Source organism: Larimichthys crocea, chromosome XXI (genome assembly GCF_000972845.2).
Source record: "Larimichthys crocea isolate SSNF chromosome XXI, L_crocea_2.0, whole genome shotgun sequence".
In the NCBI taxonomy this organism is placed as follows: Eukaryota; Metazoa; Chordata; class Actinopteri; family Sciaenidae; genus Larimichthys; species Larimichthys crocea.
This window is the reverse complement of record NC_040031.1, coordinates 18,871,281-18,889,276: the sequence shown is the minus strand read 5'-3', so window position 1 is coordinate 18,889,276 and position 17,996 is coordinate 18,871,281. Positions and strand designations below refer to the sequence as shown.

Genomic DNA, 17,996 nt, shown 5'->3' with positions numbered 1-17,996 from the left:
AAACAATAAAATCTGCTCTACCAAGCTACGCTGTGGTCTTTGAAATGTTGCATATGAAAATCTGCGTGTCCTAAATGTGCTGTAGTGTGCAATTTTCCTCCCCTCTCTCCCAGAGTCGTAAAACACATTATCATCAGGAGCAGCAGCAGAAGCAGCAGTGTAATTCATCCGAGGTCGTTAATATTCATCATATCATTTAGTCACAAAGGAAACTCATCTGGCTGAATGTCACAGATGTAATTAATGAAGTGACCCCAGAGGTCATGGCTCCATTCACCAAACGCCTTCCACACACTACCGTGTTACACACACACACACGCACACACACACACACACACGGTTGCATATCAAAAGCCTTTGAGCCAAACACACCACTACCGAACATCTAACCTGGAATATGAAACACATACAACACGCAGACGCGCTTGCATACCACAACATTCACAAAATGGCTTCTCTCGGTTAGACCAAAGGGATGAGACCAGAGCATGCACCAAAGCAGACTTTATTTAGCTCAGTGGAGTATGGGAAGGGAAAGGAAGAGAAACACACACCAGTAAGGGAGAACTGGGGGAGGGAGAGTATAGAGACACACTAAACCACCGGAGCAGGACATAAGGACAGGTGCACATCACAGGTATCTTTTTGGTCATCACTATGGCAACAACATATCCAGAAAAAAATGAAAAGAATAGTTTTACCTACAGTAAGGATAACAGAGTCCCTTCACCATAGAGAACCCCAATATGTACATCTTACAGTCACTAAGATCAAGAGAATACAAGAGAAATGAAATTTAAAATAATCAGTATACAAAAAAACTGCCTTTGTGGTATTTGGAATGCACATTTCTGTACAGAAGAAAGCTCATTGGTATTGTCGTAAACATTGGTTAGTTTAAGAACAAAACATGACAGAGTAAGTCAGTCCACATCCTTTGGAAAGTCGGCTGTAACGTCAGTCTGAGTTCAGCAAAGCTGTTTTAGCTGGACAAATGGACTAGACATCGCAACACAGAAAGACTGACAACAAACCAGTGGAAGGTTTGGGGCTGAACTCCTTCAAATAGCTATGCAGTATCTCCATACATTTTGAGAAGTTAATGCCCCAGGCAGGTTTCTCTGAAACTGGAAGCTTGAAAAAATATTTCTGGTATTACGAAAGCCATTTTTTAATCGTCTGAGAAAGGGTAATTAATAGGATACTGAAAAACAAACCTGATGGAATTGAGCCCCACATCCATTTGTTTTCAACAGAATAACAGAGGAGCAGTTTATCAACAGCATCACAGGTATCATTACAGTTTGTAGTCATTAAAGCCTAGTGGTAAAGCGATCAGAGCATGCATCTTTCTACAGTATCGTTAGAAACTACAGTACATTAGCAGCAAACTGGACATCCTTAAGGGCTGAAGTTCAACACTATGGTAAAAAAGAAAGAAAAATAAACTGCAACATTTCTCAAGAGAAGTAAAACTCTTTAACCGCTATATTACAGACTGCCATGGCTCTAGTTTGGGGTTTTGGTTACAGTCTCCAGTGTGCTTATGAGAGGCAGAAAACAGTAGCTTAGATATAGGGACTCCTTCCTTCTTTAAAAACAGTAATACATCGTCAAGTAAACAGTAGCGCTTATTTTTGTAGGTCATATGGTTAAAGTATTATCACGTCTTTGGATTTTTGTCTTAAAGCATTAATTATTGTTTAGCTATTATTGTTATATTATCATTATTACAGTTAGAATAAGGACTGGTTGCAAATGAACAAGGTAGAGAGAAAAAGAGGAACGTGGGTAGGGAAGGAGAAAGAGGGAAAATAAATTAAGTGTACAAAAATAACATCAATAACATCCAAAGTTTTTTCTCAGCTTTGCGCAGTAGCTCCCTATCTGTAAGTGGAAAAGGGAGCTATGTCTCAATCATCCAATGAAGTCTTGAGTCAACCATACAAAAGCTAAATACTGTACATTTACCCCTCACACTATTAAACACTTTAGTTTCAATAAGGTTTTTGTAACAATCTATTACTCAGAGGTGAAAAGCTCAGATCTTTGAAATACAGAGATGTTTTTGTAGATATCTTTTAATACTTAGTCCAAGATCAAACCATGACTCTTCTGTTCTTAAAAAACAGAAAAGTCCAGTATTAAGATCACATTTGAAGCAGAGCCATGTTGAGCTGTTGACCTGAGCATAGAAAGCTTTACATTTATCACATAACATTGGTCAGCCATTGGTATATTCAAATAGAACGGAAAGGCAGTAAGTCACTTTGCCTGAACATATCAAAGCTGTCATAATCTTTTCATAATCATGACACTATTATATCGAAGCAAGACAGTTTATCTCAATCCATAAGATTTATATTAAGAAACTATTACTAAACACACACAATGTAAATTTGAGTTTGGTTAAAGTTTTCATATACAGTATAGTGGTTGAGTGCTATAAAAATAGTTTGCCCAGACAGGACAAACTGGCCTTTACGTTCTGTGCTATTTGGGCTGTTATCCACTAAAGGAACATAGAAGGTGTACATGTACAACAGAAGACTCATCATTGGCTTGTGGAGGGTGAAGCTGCATTCAAGCACCGTATCAGTCTATTGGTACTATTGGCTTACCTATGCCAGCTGCAGATCTCACCCATTCACGGTACAGACGTCAGCTCTGCAGTTTGTTATTGAAAACAAACATGTTGAAACTAAATCCACAGACATGTAAAATTTTGGTTACGAGCTTTGGAATCTGAGTCAGTCTTTACAAAAGCTCTATGCGAATACCTCCGTCTTTTTCAAGGATATTTTTTCCGTTTTTTGTTTTTTTTTTCTCCATCATCTTCTTCCACTGTTAACTGCTTTGTTTTTCTTCAAGTTTATCTTTTGGAGCTCTCTATTTACACTAAAATCTCTTTGACAATTTCTTTTCCAGTCTCATACAGACTGGCACTACATGCTACACAGCTAGTCATCTAGAACTGTCTGGTGGAGGGCCCACTGTGAGTCTGTCATGCAGACTGAGAGGTAGACTGCAGGTCTAGCTGGGCAGTGAGGTCACATACTTGGAGAATGCTCTTTGGCCTCTGTGGCATCTGGTTGGTTTTATCAAGGTGGTGTTTGGTTGTAGTCTGTCTGACGGAATAGGGAGAGAAGCTCTTTTCAACAAGTACAGACCAAGAAAGAGAGTTTAAGAAGAATACGAAAAGAGGAAAGCTGTGGTAAAGAGGACGTGGTTTGGGCTCTCTCCGACTTTCAGAGAGTTTGTCTTTGGGCCACTGTGGCTCTGCATCTTTGGGGTGTTCAGGTTACAGGTTTGGCAGCAAAGTGGACAGGGTATATTGTTTAGAGGTCAACAGCAGGTGCAGAAGAGGTTTTGGGGAGAATGTAGTAAAAAGAAGCAAAGGGACCGTAGTCTGCCTCTCTAAGCTCTGTCTCTCTCCCCTCCTGCGGACAGCTCAGCCTGCTCCCTCTCTGCAGAGTCAGAACTCAGGCTCCTGGCCCTCTTCTCCTTGGCTCTGGCATTCTGGAACCACACCTGCAAAAAGTTGTATGCATAAATATTATATATTACCTTTAAAATACTTAATTGCTCATCTTATATCTCATATTTACTGCATTTTATTATTTTATAATTTATGAATATTTCAAAAATGTACCTGCACCACACGGTGAGGCAGTCCCAACTCTTGGCCCAGTGCCTCACACTCATGTCGGTTGGGGGTACGGTGGGTCCTGTAGAAGTCTCTGAGCTGGAGTATCTGGAAGTGGCTCATCTGTGTCCTTTGGCGCTGCTGCTGATGGTGATGCTGTTGCAGAGTTTGTGTTTCACCCCAATCTGAGCTCGGACCCCCAGATCCCTCAGGACTAGGAGAAGCTTGGTCAGCCACGCTGGAACCCTCCTCACATGGGTATTCCTCATCATCTTCATCATAGTCATCATCTTCCTCTGCATTGTTCAGATCAGTGGTTAAAGACAAAGACGTCACAGGTGCCTTCACAGTTAACTCTTTGTTGCTGATGACATAGCCATGGTTTGGGATAAGGTTGGAGGAGATAGAAGGGCCTGGCCTGTCCACGACAGATGACACAGACATCCCAATCTGCCCATTGGATCCATTACTCATTGATAAGTTGTAGCCAGCTCTTTCAGCCTCAGCCCAGTGGCGGGACCTCATATGCGCATCCAGAGCACTCTTTACTTTGAAGAGAGCCCTGCAGAAAGGGCAGCGCAGGTGGTTGAAACCCAAGCTGAAACTGGATCCTGGCCCCATTGACCGGAACTGTCCTTTTCTCTCTCTGGCTCGTGTATTCTGAAACCAGACCTGTGAAGAAAAGACCAGTACATTTTTAAATTCCAGATAGTCAAAAGCGTCAAGACAAACATAACATTTACACATGTTCAATAACCAATAAATACAAGTACCTGAACCACACGTCTTGTGAGGCCTACATCTCGTGCAATGCTTTCCAGGACTCCTCTAGTTGGGTTAGAGTCCAAGCTGTAGCGCTGATACAACACTTCCAGCTGTTCTGGGGTGATGGTAGTTCTCTGACGCTTATCTCTTCGGTGCTCTTCCTCAACCTCTCTACTACTCCTTTGGCCTTCAAAACTAGTCTCTGACATAAGCTTTGAATTCTGCTTCATAGGGGTCAGGGAACTCTGTGAGAGGCTGGTGAGCGTATTAGAGTGATCAGAGAGCGCGTTCTTAATTTGTAAGCTGTTTAAGTGTGAAATCATGGGATGCGTGTGGTTAGGGTGCATCTGGGACATAGCTCCTGAAAGCATTTGGCTGGCCATCAGGGTGTGGTTGGGGTGGAGCATCATGTAAGGCATGGTTCGGTCTGTAAAGCCAGAGTGGAGAAATTGGACCTGGGTCTGAGCTGCCAGGAGATGTCTGGTCTGATGCTCCTGCCAAAGCTGGAATGATGGCAAGGACATTGGACAAAGATTGCACTGGAACTGAGCCTGGGTTTGGAGCTGGCTTTTTGGCTGGGTTTCAGTGGATAGGCCAGATGTGACATCCAGAAGTGGAGTGTGGCTTGTTTCAGACTCTGGAGCAGCAGGGAGGCTAGGTGACGTATCAGCAGGCCTTTCAACAGCTTGATCAGAAGAAGAGCTGTAATGATGCCCTTGGCTGGAATGAGCCATGGGCAGGATGGTGGATACAGTTTTCTGTGAAGAGGATGAAGAGCGGGGCTGGGGTCTTTCTTGAGTATTTTCTGGCTGCACATTGGGCTCAGGTCGTGGAGGGGACCCTGTTTTCAAGGCCTGAACAATTTCCTTATGTTGGATCTCTGTTTCTGAAATTCCATTTTGAGTTTGAATAAGAGCTGGGCTCTTGCTAGCCACAGAAGAGACTGCTTTATCATCTTGTCTCCTAGTAACAGACGTTGGTTCATCTTTGACTGTTGGATGCTCACTTTCTGTGCAGTGAGAGGAAGAATCAGCGATAGGTGATTCAGGGTTTGTGTAATACTCATAGGTCAGATCCATGGAGTTTTCATTCTGAGATTCATTTTGCCCTTCATCACCACCACTGTTATCCTCATTTTCATCATCATTCTTGTAGCGGCCATTTCTCTGTCTGTTAATGTTATCGAGCTGGCTCTTCCCCTCTAATCCATCATCTGCTCCTCTATCTTGATTTTTGCGGGCTCTCTGTCTAGCATTTTGGAACCATACAACAATGACTCTGTTAGGGAGAGACAACAGCGCAGACATCCGGTCATATTCTTCCTCTCTAGGGTAGGGGGTGGCCTCAAACACCCCCTGTAGGGTCTCAAGCTGTTGCTCTGTGAAGCGGGTTCGGGAAGAGCGTCGGCCCCTATGGGGCTCTCCTCTCTGCAGGTCTGTTGTCTGGGGCTGTGAGGATGTGTTGGCTGGAAGGCCTGGGGACAGTGAACATGGGGAAAGAGTCATGGGCTGGTTTAGTGCTACTTCCTCTCTGGACTCCTCTAGGGCTGTGGTTGGAGGGTTATTAAAATTGTAAGGGGAATCCTTATCTCGCTGGCGCTCTTTAAATAGGGTGTTGCGGAACCAGTGTTTAATGACTTTATGGGGCAGACCAGACAGAGCAGACATCTTGTTCATCTCTTCATCACTGGGGAGAGTGTTAATATCAAAATGTTTCCTCAGTACAGTCAATTGTTCCTCAGAAATTCGTGTTCGGGTTCTTTTACTTTGTTGTTCAAGTATTGTTGGGCTGACTTGGGGTTGTTGTCCTGTTTGGATGGGGCTAGGTTGAGATGGTTGACCCAGTGTAGGATTAAGCTGTGGAGGCTGACCTTGCAAAGCTGGGCTAAGCTGGGGTTGCTGGGCTAGCAAAGCTGGACTAAGCTGTGGCTGTTGCCCTAGCAGTGCTGGATTGAGTTGAGATTGGTAGAGTTTTGCAAGTTCAGGGTTCACACTTGAGTCTAACCAAGGTTGAGACTGGAGAGCCACAGACTGCATCACAACAGGAGAGAGGAGGGGTAGATCCATGGGAAAAGGAATAGGAGGCATGGGAAGCTTAGGTAAAGTCAGAGGGGGTATAGGAAGCTGGGGTAAGGAAAGAGGAAGCATAGGTATTTTAGGTAAGGAGAGCGATAAGGACTTAGCTGGGGATGTGGTCTGTGAAGTAGCTGTAGCAGATGTGCTTGGGATAGGTGGTTCTTGTGAAAAATCTTTAGGTTGAGAAGGAAATGGAGATGAAGGTGTAGGAGCAGTTGGCGTTAAGTCTGTAGCTGGAGTGCATGTTTTGGTTACAGAGTCTGAAACTGAAGGTACAGGTGAGGGTGCAAGGGCTTTAACTTGAGGCTTAATTGGTTCTGGTGCTAGTTCTGATTCTGAAGATGGGGCTGGGGCTGCAGCTTGGGGGCAAGCAGTTGAATTCTCCACAGATTTAGGCTGTGTGAGGGGGTACATCTGGTCATACTGCAGCCTGTATTCTCTAGAAAACCTCTCCAGTGCAGCAGTGGGAAACAGCATCCTGTGTATGTACTCCTTGTGGCTTTTTAAAATCAAGGCATCTGAAAAAAACTTTCCACAGTCTCTACACTTTTCTCCTTGACCACAGCATCCTTTCCCCGTGTTTGCTAATTCCTCATCTTTGTTCTCTTTTTGCTCTTCTATCTCTTTATTGCCTTCTTTGTTATCCTTACAGCCGTCCACCATTCCACCCTTCAGTCCATTAAACTCATCTCTTTCCTCCTCCATCTTGCTGATATCAGAGCACTGTTGTTTACCCATTATCATATGCGTTGGTATCTGCTGCTGGTGTCTGTGCCTACTTTGTATATACTGCAGTGCCAACTCATAGCCATAACTCTGCAGCAGGGCTCTAAGAGGCTCCCCATTCACAGCAGCATAGGGCACTCTGGGAGGAGGACACTGCAATCCAAGAAGATTAAACGAGCAAGAATCTGTATCCTCCTTCTGACTCTCATTTTTAATAGTAGGAACAAGCATTTCTTCATTTTCTTGCTCAAGACTAGACTCGCTGTGTTCTCTTTCTGTATGGTTGGTGGTGGATCCACTGCAACCTGCTTCAACCTTGGATTCAGACTGCACATGATCCTTTGGTTGGCAAACAGCTGGGTTTGAACTTTGTCTCTGTGTTTGTTTCTCATCTATTTGGGGCTGAATTTCCCTTTTAGGTTCTGGCTTAACCTGTTCTTTTGGGATGGAGTTGGCAGATACTGACTGGCTCAGTTCTGGGCTCCTAACTGCTAACTCTGGGTTAAACGTCATGTCTCCTGTCAGGTAAAAGGGCAGAAGAAGTTGCTGCTGCAAAGAGAGCAAGTTGTCTGGAGTCAGGGGGAAGTGTTGTTTAAGGAGATTCTCAGGCCCTAATGGAAGGTGCTGTATCAGCTGGGACTGGAGCAGAGCTGTGTGTTGTTGTAACTGAGCTTGGGCCTGTGCCTGAACCTGGGCTAACTGTTGCTGTTGTATTAGCATTAACTGGTTTCTTGATGCTAGAAGTTCTGCCACTCTCTTTTTAGTCTGCTGGCTGTCGGTTGGGTTAGAGAAGGCTGGCTGTGCCTCAGCTGCTAAGCTTAATAGTGAAGAGGTTGAAGAGCTTACATCTAGCCTCTTGGTGAAACTCTTGGAAGTTTCTTCTCTGGTGGTAGCAGCCTGAGTAGAAGTAGTAGAGACTGACACTGGAGCAGCTACACTAGATGTTGGAGTCTGTGGAGCCGAGTTCTGGGCAGCACGAGCTCTAGTCTGATGAAGGACGGAGCGAAGATGTATGTCCAGTGTGGAGCTCTGGCTATAGCCAACTCCACACAATCGGCATCGATAGGGCCTAGGATCTGGACCACGGGGAGCCTCGGGGGCAGCAACACCTGTGCCAGAGTCCTGCAAGGCTCGTCTGGCCCGGTGGAGATGGGAGACAGAGTTATAGTGGACTAGGAGAATGGTTTTCTGGGTGAAAGATTCAGAGCATATGGTGCATTTATAGGGCCTGGTTGGATCCAGGTAGCGGTCCATTGTAGGGTTAGAGCTCTTCTTAACAAGGGAGCAAGAACTAGTTTCTGATATAATCTCCTCATGTGGCCCTTTCTCTGGCTCAGGTAAATCCTCCCCGCCTCCATCAGCCTCACCAGCCGCATCCTTTTCTTTAAATTGAACTACTTCTTCTTTTTGTTCCTCCTTTCCCTCCATGTCTAGAGCTTCTTCCTCTACCTCTTCATCTTCACCCTCTCCTGCTTCTTGGCCCACTTGAGGTGATAAACTAAAATCTTGTTGAACTGAACTCTTATTCTGCTCAAGGTATTGCGCGGTATGGGGCGATAATGGTGGAATCTGCCCCTGTGGGTTGTCCAGCTGTGAGTGTGTGTTCTGCATGTGTCTCTGCAGGGCCTCCTGACTGCGGCATTGTCTAGAACAGAGGGGACACTCTGTCGCCGCCCTCATGGCATGGTACTGCCAGTGCAGCTGGAGCTTCTCCTGAGTAGGGAACGCCAGGCTGCACCTGCTGCAACGGAACCGGTAACCATGGCGATCAGAGAGGGGAGGGGGATCGCTGGGTGGGGAGGTAGGCGGAGGAGATGGGGGGATCTGAATCGGGGATTGAGGAGCCAGTCTGCCATTGGAAGGGTGAGTGGTGTTGTCTTCTAGGGGTGGGGTGAGCAGAGCTGTGACATCTTTGGGTGCGGCTACATCTCTCTCCGTGTTCTCCAGTGAAATGCCTGCAAAGTGCATAAAAATTGTCACTCTGTTTCAGAAATTATTTTACAATCAGGCCAACAAGTTAATGTGTTTTGAACAAATGACCATCAAACGGTTCGGTATTTGTGATTTTTTTAATTAAAATCTAAATTGTGGTCAGTTTTATCATGCATTTTATACCAACCTTTGTTTTTTTGTAAGTCAGCTGAGGCAGTGGAATCAGCAGTACGGGAACAATCTGCATTTTTATTCTTGGTGTTTTTATTTTTTTGAGTATCATCTGTGTGCAACTCTGTCTGCGGTTCCGTCTGCAGCTGAGGCTGTGGTTGTTCCATGGATAGTGTGACCTGGAGGAGGGGGAAAAAAAGTGACGCTCTGTCATTACACTCAGTATTGTTTTACCTATTCACACTAAAAGAAATATGGTATCTTACCATATTTTCTTAATCCAATATTATGAATAAAACATGTTTAATTGCATAGTCTTATAGCAAGCAGATATCAAGATGAATAAACATGTAGTGCTTGCACACCCAGTCCTAATATCATAAAACATTAAAATGTGAATCTGTAAGTGTATCGTTACATCTTGCACCTGCCTGCACAGCAGTATAGACAGGAAGGCACATCAATTTTCTAATAAGTGTATATGGGTGAGATATGTGGGTCTGCCCTTCAGCTCCTACGACACCCTCCAACATGCCCCAAGGGTTTAATAAAACTTTACTGAGCTGAATAATGAATTTATTTAAAATCATTCTTCACATAGAAAACCTCCAACTGCACAGCTTCAAGCACTGAGAGCAAATACTATGTCTATGCGAACAGCTAGCTACCCTAAGGAAAGGATGGACAGCTAAAAATGAGATTTACATGACAAGAGTTTTCTCTGCATAACAGCTTCATAAGAGAGAAAGAGAAGAACAACCACTCACACACACAGACACACGCACTCATACGTACACACTGCAGAGAAAACTGAAGGTCAGGCTTAATCTAGAGAGCGTAATTGGAAAGCAAGGTACATAATGGCCATCATCACCTCAGTCTGAATTAATGAACCTCAATTACTATCAGAGAGAGTGAGGGAGGGGTAGGAGGGGAAGGAGCGAGGACGACGGTGGGGGGGTAGGATGGGTGGGGGCGGCAAGGGTTGTAGAATATGAAAAAGAGAGGGAGCAGGGAGAGGGAGGGAGGAAATATAAGGCAATGAACAAAAAAAAACTGCTTCGGAGAGAGAGAGTGAGTAAGGGAGGGGTAACGCATAAGAAATTGAGAGAGAGCTTGGGAGAGACAGAAAGGGAGGGGCAGGGACAGAGATTGCTGAAAAGGAATGATAGGAGTAGCTTGAGGGGGGAGAAAGGGACAGCAGAGGGGAGAAAGGGTGAAAAGCAGTCAGTCAAGTGGAGGCGAAGAGCGCAAGAGACAAAGGCCACTTAGCATACAGGCCAGGGAGATGGAGGATGGTGATGTGGATAGATGACCAGTCTTTGTTAGTTGGAGAGACACAGTAAAAAGCATGGGGGCCCCTTTTTAGCTTGACTGCACTTCTGGTAATAGAGGGCTACTTAAACATGCATTATAGAAAGACTGGCTTTTCCCTCACTCACTCAGTCAAACCCTCTCTCTTCCACTCTAAAAGACGCACATACACATACACACAGAATGCACGGCTGCATCAAAGATGATAGCGGGGAGCTACTTAAACATGCATTAAAAAAAAAAAAGCGCTGCCTTTCTCTCTGGTGCCTTCTTAATGGAATTGTCTCCCTACATTTCACTCTCACCCATCCCCCATCGCGTTTGCCTTCTCATTTTCGTTTGCTTCCTGATGAACGCAAATACAACAAATAACACACTTGCATACACTTACTGTGCTGATGAGCTTGTCAACACAATCCTGTGCCACACTGTGCACATGTGTGAGATGCTGTTGAAGGTGTATGTATGAGAGCTTAACCTGGCACAAAGGGCACTGGACAGTCTAAGAGTGGAGAGGGGGAAAAAGAGTGAGAAGTGAGCAAGTGTTTCTGGGATTCTACAAGAAACTGCTGGGTCTTTTAATCTAGAACAACATTTATTGGGTCAATTATTACATTTCATATTCATGTAGACCATGGATTATTATTACCATTTATTAAAGAGTGTGTCGACTGCTCACCTGCTGGTTCTCATTTTGCTGGTGTATTCGTGGGCGTTTGGTTGCGATGGAGTTTTCCATTTCCTCACATCCAGAGGATGGACGCTTTGCTGGGGGCAAGGACTCCCTCTTTTCTCTTTCCTCACCCCTAGTTTCTGCTTCAGGTAAAAAAAAAAAAAAATAATACATGAACATGTAAATAGATTGATATTTACTATGTATTAAGTGTAATATGTTGTACAAAATGTTTGTTCTGCATGTAGAAGCAGCCATACCTATCTCCTCAGAAATCTGCTTCTCCCCCAAGTTACATGTGTCTTTGGTTGTGTCCAAAGGACCAGTGGTGCTCTCACTGGAAGTTTCCATATCGTCACTGAGCTCTCCTGTGAGGGGACGAGACAAATAATTATGTTATACAAACATTGTGCTTCATACAATATGTTCTCACAAACTATCAGGCTAATTGTAGTTTGTGTTATTCTCTAGATAGCATCCTTCATAAAGACCAATGTCTTTGGACCACACTTCATTCTTCTTGCTTGCCTCCATACACTATTGATTAAGTATTGATTCTCCATTAGATTCTCCTCAGAGGTGGAGTCGAGGTAATATGGACTTACAACACATCAGTTCATCTCGATAAGTCTTAATCCGCACATTGACAAATCACAGGATACATTTAATTCACAACTGAACTGGTTCAACTGAACTACTCTTTCTAGGTGCTGTGCCAGTAATCAGACAATGTTAAATCTGTGTTTTATCTTCTATAGACTGCAGATTAATGACCAGCTTCCACCTCTCCCATTCTTGTCCAGGGGATTTGTATTGGTCCATTGATTAGCAGGTGCTAGTTAGCTCTTGTCAGGGGTTATTGGGGATATAACAAGGATGTGTATTGACTAATCAATTTACCTGATCAATATCTCAGCAACAGCCATTACTCATTTTCTCACTCTTTTCATCTTAATCCGCCTGTCTGCTCTCTTATGTCATGAACACGAAATCAAATACACCCACACAGTTCATATTCTCACCTGTGTCACCATCAGGGCACTTCCTGATGGTAAAAATGGCTGCCAGCTCCTCTCCACCCATTGGCTGCAGCTGTAGTAGCCCTTCCCTCTGCTGATGGGTTGGGGTTTGACTGTGTTTTAGTACTTGGAGTTTAGAAGAGGAGGAGTGGTTGCATAGGAGACAATGGAACAGCCACGAACCTCCATCAACCTCACCATCATACTGCTGCAGGAACTAAAAATAACGAGGTAGAAAGGAGAAAAGGTTGGAGAAAATCTAAAAATATTTTTTTTTGTTTTAAAGCTGCATGCAGGTCCTAAGAGAAAGGGGTTATTACTCAAAGTGTACTGACTCTATAAACCCGGACGCTGGCCTCGTGGTGGGAACTGAGGGAATGTCCTCGTAGCTTCTCCAAACTGCTGGTCACATAGTCACACAGGTTGCACCGCAACTGGATAGGGTTGCCCTTAGCGATAAGGGCGGCCCCCTCCTGACCCCTGTCACCACCCTCCTGGAGGTGAGCAGCAAGCTGGTATCGGGTGCGGTGTCTGTCAGTCTGGCAATGCAAGGAGAAGTTAGCCCTCAGCGGGGTTGTGTAGCCACACAGCCTGCAGTGGCAGCCACCAGCGACCAGGGAGCACCACTCAGACTGGGGCAGAGAACGAGGGGCGTTCAGGTGCTGCTCCACAGACTCTAAGCTGTCGGACGAAAAGCAGGAGCAGACAAGGCATTGAAACACGCCCTGGGAGAGGGGTCCAGTGGGGGACAGAGATGAGGCTGGAGGGGGAGAGGGAGAGGGGGAAGGGGAGGGAGTCAGTGTAGACCCAAGGGTGACTGGTTGTTCTGCAACTTGTTGACTGGTCAGTCGCATGTTCAGTGAGAGCTCGGCGCCTAAAAGCACAGAGAGAAACTGTGTAAGAACTTACATTTATTAACTTTTATGTTGGATTACAATAAAAGATGTGAAGTATTACTCACCTGTGTTTTGTAGGTGTTTAAGCTGTGGGGCAAGGCTCCTGCAGTGAGACAGATAGTAACCTCTCTGGAGCCGTAGCATGTTATGTGTGTGTTTCTCGCTGGTGGTGTGTATGCGCAGGTTGCGGGCAATGCTGGTCTCGTAGTCGCACACATCACACCGCCACCGCTTACCGTGAGAGTGAGAGTGTGCAGGTGGTGTGAGCTTGGCGGGCTGGGTAGTAGGCGTGGAAATAGAGAGTGGGAGCTTGTATGCAGGCTCATCCACTGTGTGACCGTTGGAGGAGCTGCTATTGTTGGTAATATGAGAAGTGTGCATGTGACCATTCGAGTGTCCCCCATTTTGAACGTTATTAAGGTGTTTATCCGACTGCATGTGTATGCTGAGGTTGCCTTTCGATGAGGTAGCATAATCACACACCTCACAGCGGTAAGGTTTGTAGCCACAGGCGTAGGTTTCACCACGGGCCAAGCGCGGATGGGGTTTCCCCGAACTGCAATATCCACACACATCTCGTGTTGCACCACCACAAACACACTTTCCCCCAGAGGCACCACACACACACTGGCCTCCCGTCTCTGGATGTTTCTCTTTCATGTGGACTTGCAGTGTATGCTGAGACTTATAGTGCCAGTTACACTTGGGGCATTTCAGCGTCTTGCAGGAATTGCGTGAGTGCATTATGGTCATGTGACTAGTCAGTGAATTAGGAGAGAGGTCTTGGTTGAGGTTTTTAAGGACAGCTTCTTTCTGTTCTCCTTCTTTGTCTCTCTCATCATCCACCTCTGTGTCTAGCTGGCTGTCATTTGGTTCTGGAGCTTTGGCACCATCTCCATTGGAAATGGAAGAGTGAGGAACCCCTGCCGGCCCATCATCCTCAGCAGGTGTACTGGCAGGCTCCGTACCTGCCAGTGGAAAAGCCAGAGTAGACTGCTGGGATTTAAAGCTCTGAGGAAACCCAGAAATCCAGCCCTGATCTCCCTTAATGTCTTTTACCTCTGTCTCGCTCAGCAGGGCAGAAGAGGAGGACGGACAAGTGAAGTGCTTTGGAGAGGTGGAAAGAAAAGGGGGGGGCTTTGGAGAGGTGGAAGGAGTGGGGGAGGGCTTTGGAGAGGCGGCTATTTTGCTGTCGAGTGTGCCACTGGCTTTTGCAGTGCTGGAAGAAGAGCTGTGCTGGCTCTGTTGAGGTAATAAAGAACATTTGGATTTGGTTTGGCTTTGGTTTGAGATGGCCTCCTCCTCTTCCTTCTCCTCCTCTCCGCCTCTGCTGCTAAGGGCTGCTGGGAGGCCCCCTGTAACTGACGCCTCTCCCACACCTACATGCACCTCCCCTTCTTCCTTCCTTTGCCTTGACAAATATCCCTCCCCGAAGTCTTCCTTCATCCCCTGCTTTTGACACGCTCCATTCTCCTGTGAATGTCTGCCTCCATCTTTCTGCTCACCTCCCTGGGTCTCTTCTCTAGCCTGGGACCCCTCTGCGCCCTCCTCCTCCTGCTGCTGAGGCAGGGTCAGGGGCTCTTTGGCAGGGGCCATGGCTGAGGTATGAGAGGATGACCCCTGCTCAGGAATGGCCGCCAGGGTCAGGAGAGGAAGAGATAAAGCCTGGGGACTGAGGTCAGCATCTCTCTCCTCTCCTCCCCCTCCATCCCCTCCTCCTCCCTCACCGCTGTCCATACCAGAGGCTACAGCTGCCACGCATTACTACCCCACCTGTGTGTTACAGAGAAAGAGAGGAAGAGAGCGGGACAGATAGAGACAGGAGACAAGTGAAAGGGGAAAAGAAGAGAAAATGAAATACATGAGTCATGTAAATAGTATTGCATAACAGTGGAAGCCATTGATTACAGTCCCTGGATAGCATCTGTTCAATACTGCCTTCACAGTGCGCAACACGGAGGCTGGTTACTCAGGGGTTAGCGTTAGCCCTTAATGGGAAAATCAATAGCATGAGCGCTAAACTAGGTAGAGGAATGCGGGTAAAGGCTACGCAGGAGGTCTATAATATTCCTCAGGGGATAGGATTAAATAAAGAACTGAACGCTTTCTGAGCTAAAGGGCTTTCACTAAATTGCCACACTTAGATAAAAGCGGATAAAAGAACAGTTTTTAAAAGCAAGTGTATCTGTCTCTACATCTTTTGTTGGGCATTAGCACAGACATATTATGTGGGGAAACGGTCCTCTGTTCAGCACGAGCCATTTTGCAACACACAGTGCGAACACAAGGGATGGACACAGTATAATAAACACCTGTGTAATCTAGATTACACCAAAACACAACAAATACTTGAATTCTTTTAGATTTTTTGTTAAGATTTTAGATTAGGTGTTGATTGAAATCAGTGGTGATTACTGAAGCAATAATTTGTGGTGTTACAGTGCAGTGTATTATATTTTGACCTCTCCCCATTGTGTATGTGTGTAGAATATTGTGCCCACCGCCTGGAAGTCTTTCACAATATAAACACACCCCTCCACATAAACACTAAAGCAATGATGTAATTTAAAATAAATAATTAATTTTTGTAATAAACACAAACTATGTATTACGTATTCATAGTCAATAATGTTTAAATAATTATGTTTAAAATAAACATTTGAAAGCAAAGTTTAAAAATCTGTATATTTTAAGACTGTATTTAATTGACTTTAGAAAAAAAAATACATGTCTGACCACAAACATTTAACTTAATCATTCAGATTTACAAAAAAAAGCATCACAAGCACAACCATGCATCACTACAGAGACTTCCTAAAAAATATACATTTAAAAAAAAAATGAATCGGGCCTCTCTTCCTCTTCTGTTTCTGACTGACAGATGGATGCCAGATGAGACAGATACATCTCTCTTAGTCTGTGTGTGTGTGTCCCACAATCTCATTACTGACCTTTTTTAATCAAGGAGAGACCTTAATGTACCCTTTCACCTTCTCCTTCAACCAACCAACCCCCCTTCTCCTCCTTAAACACACTCTCTCTCTGTCTCTGCTGTAGCCACCCCCTCTCCCCTCTCTGCACCTTAAAGATATATGGCTCATATCGGCACTCTGATAGTGCTTTAATGTACTGTGTTTATGTCACAGGCCACAGACCCTTGCCCACTGCAGCTGTCCACTGTCCCGCCGGATAGTGCTGAGGGGCTGAGCCTGCCTGCCAGCAGCTGAGAACAGTCTCTAATCTGATAAAGATTTTCATTTACACTGCAATCAATAACCTGGGTCTATCGGCAATGTAACTATTTATACAAACATTCCTGGCTCTCTATCGATCACAAGTGCGGGAAACCATCATTTAACAACGGGTGTGTGTACATCTATGTGTGTGTTAATGTGTGTGCATCCTGTTGTTCACTGCAAACTGATTCTGACAATGTCAATTAAGCACACACACACATACACAAATAAAAACACCTGAAATTTAACATGCATAATTAGAACTGTTTGAAAATATTAATAAAAAAAAATTAACATCTTTGTTATTTTGGGTGTGCACGCTGCAGATTTTGCAGCAAAAAGTATGTCCAAAGGTGCAACATGAATCTCTATCTTAGGCTGGTGTGTGTGTGTGTGTGTGTGTGTGTGTGTGTGTGTGTGTGTTAGGAATAGAGAGAAAGGAGAGACAGGGGTGTGAAGGAGAGAGAGAAAGAGACAGAAGAGTTGTGTGGCTATACTTTTTAGGGAAAATGAATTTTGTTTGTAATTTAAGGACGTGGACAAACACAGCTGGACATGGACAAATATTGTTTTGAACGCACGAGGAACCCAGTGGAGCACACACAACCTGCACGAGCCTCAAGGTAACAGCACTAACATGTATCTTTGCACTGTTCTGGGAGCATACTAGCAGGGCTGTTTGAGAATACCGGACGGGCAGCGACTTGGAAGTTCACTCCCCGTCTCTGTCTGTCTGTGTTGTCAAGCCACTGACCAACATTCAGCCTACCAGACTACTTCAGCCTTTGTTTACAGTGGATCGCACCGTACCACACTCCGATTCAGTTAAACCAAGAGTGATCGCGTTCAGTATCCCGTAACAGGTGACTCAATGCACAAGCAGATCAACAAAAGCTTGATTTGTGCGAATTACAGCCTGCACTGACCAAACACCACCCCCTCCCCACCTCCCTTTAGCCGGGGCTGTTTCCTCCCAGGTCCCTTTAATATCGTAAACAAATGGCAGACTTACATTTCTGCAGCGGCTCTGGTACAAAGCTCCGTACGCTGAATGTGTAGTAGTCCAGAAAACAATCGTATAGAGAGCCCACTCATTCCTTATGAATGATCCTCTGCGTTTTTACGGAGCCAGGAGGAAAAATGGGGAGAGGGAGAGAGAGCAGCGGGGTCCAAGTTGTTACCAAACAACAGTGTAATTAAAGCTACATATAGGCTGTAGTAAACAGAAGATGGGGGACGGAGGGGTTTGTGCGAGCTCCAGAGGTAGAATGAGTTCTGATCACTGTGGGGGAAAAACACTTGGCTCTTTATTCCTGCTAATTAGTTTCCTTCAAAAAATGGCTGAGATTACGCCCAGTGCGCATGTGCGTAATTGCGCAGACACCGCTAATTAGCCCGTTTGGATCAATAGGATTCCGCGAGAGAGAGAAAGAGAAAGAGGGAGGAGGGAGGGAGGGAGGAGGAGAGGCTACAGGGGACGCATAGAGAAGACAAGGAGAAGAAGAAAAATGTTTAAAAAAGTACGAGAAATGACATGTACGTT

At 45.1% G+C, this 17,996-nt stretch overlaps 2 protein-coding genes across 4 annotated transcripts in view; one reads left to right on the top strand and one right to left on the bottom strand.

Annotated features, from left to right (window-relative positions):
• The window catches only part of gtf3c6 (general transcription factor IIIC, polypeptide 6, alpha), a 34,831-nt gene that overhangs the window by 8,402 nt on the left and 8,433 nt on the right, over positions 1-17,996 (top strand). Inside the window, exon 2 of one of the 2 annotated variants that reach the window (XM_027272593.1) lies at positions 16,986-17,076. In XM_027272593.1, the coding sequence (XP_027128394.1) occupies positions 17,009-17,076 (68 nt within the window). In that variant the 5' untranslated portion in view covers positions 16,986-17,008. Of the gene's footprint in view, positions 1-16,910; positions 17,077-17,996 lie in introns of those variants that run through there. The other variant, XM_027272594.1, reaches the window with a different exon arrangement.
• LOC104918143 (zinc finger homeobox protein 3) lies at positions 609-17,889 on the bottom strand. Of its 2 annotated transcripts, none has more exons than XM_019273914.2 (11): positions 17,466-17,889; positions 13,283-14,990; positions 12,657-13,195; positions 12,325-12,538; positions 11,563-11,670; positions 11,309-11,445; positions 11,021-11,131; positions 9,332-9,494; positions 4,420-9,167; positions 3,653-4,318; positions 609-3,531 (listed from the first exon to the last, which is right to left on the bottom strand). In XM_019273914.2, exons 2-11 carry the CDS (start codon positions 14,952-14,954, stop codon positions 3,418-3,420), a joined length of 8,472 nt encoding a protein of 2,823 aa, XP_019129459.2. In that variant the 5' UTR covers positions 14,955-14,990; positions 17,466-17,889; the 3' UTR covers positions 609-3,417. The 2 variants fall into 2 exon arrangements, with proteins under 2 accessions (XP_019129459.2, XP_019129463.2); XM_019273918.2 differs by having other exon boundaries at positions 11,309-11,442.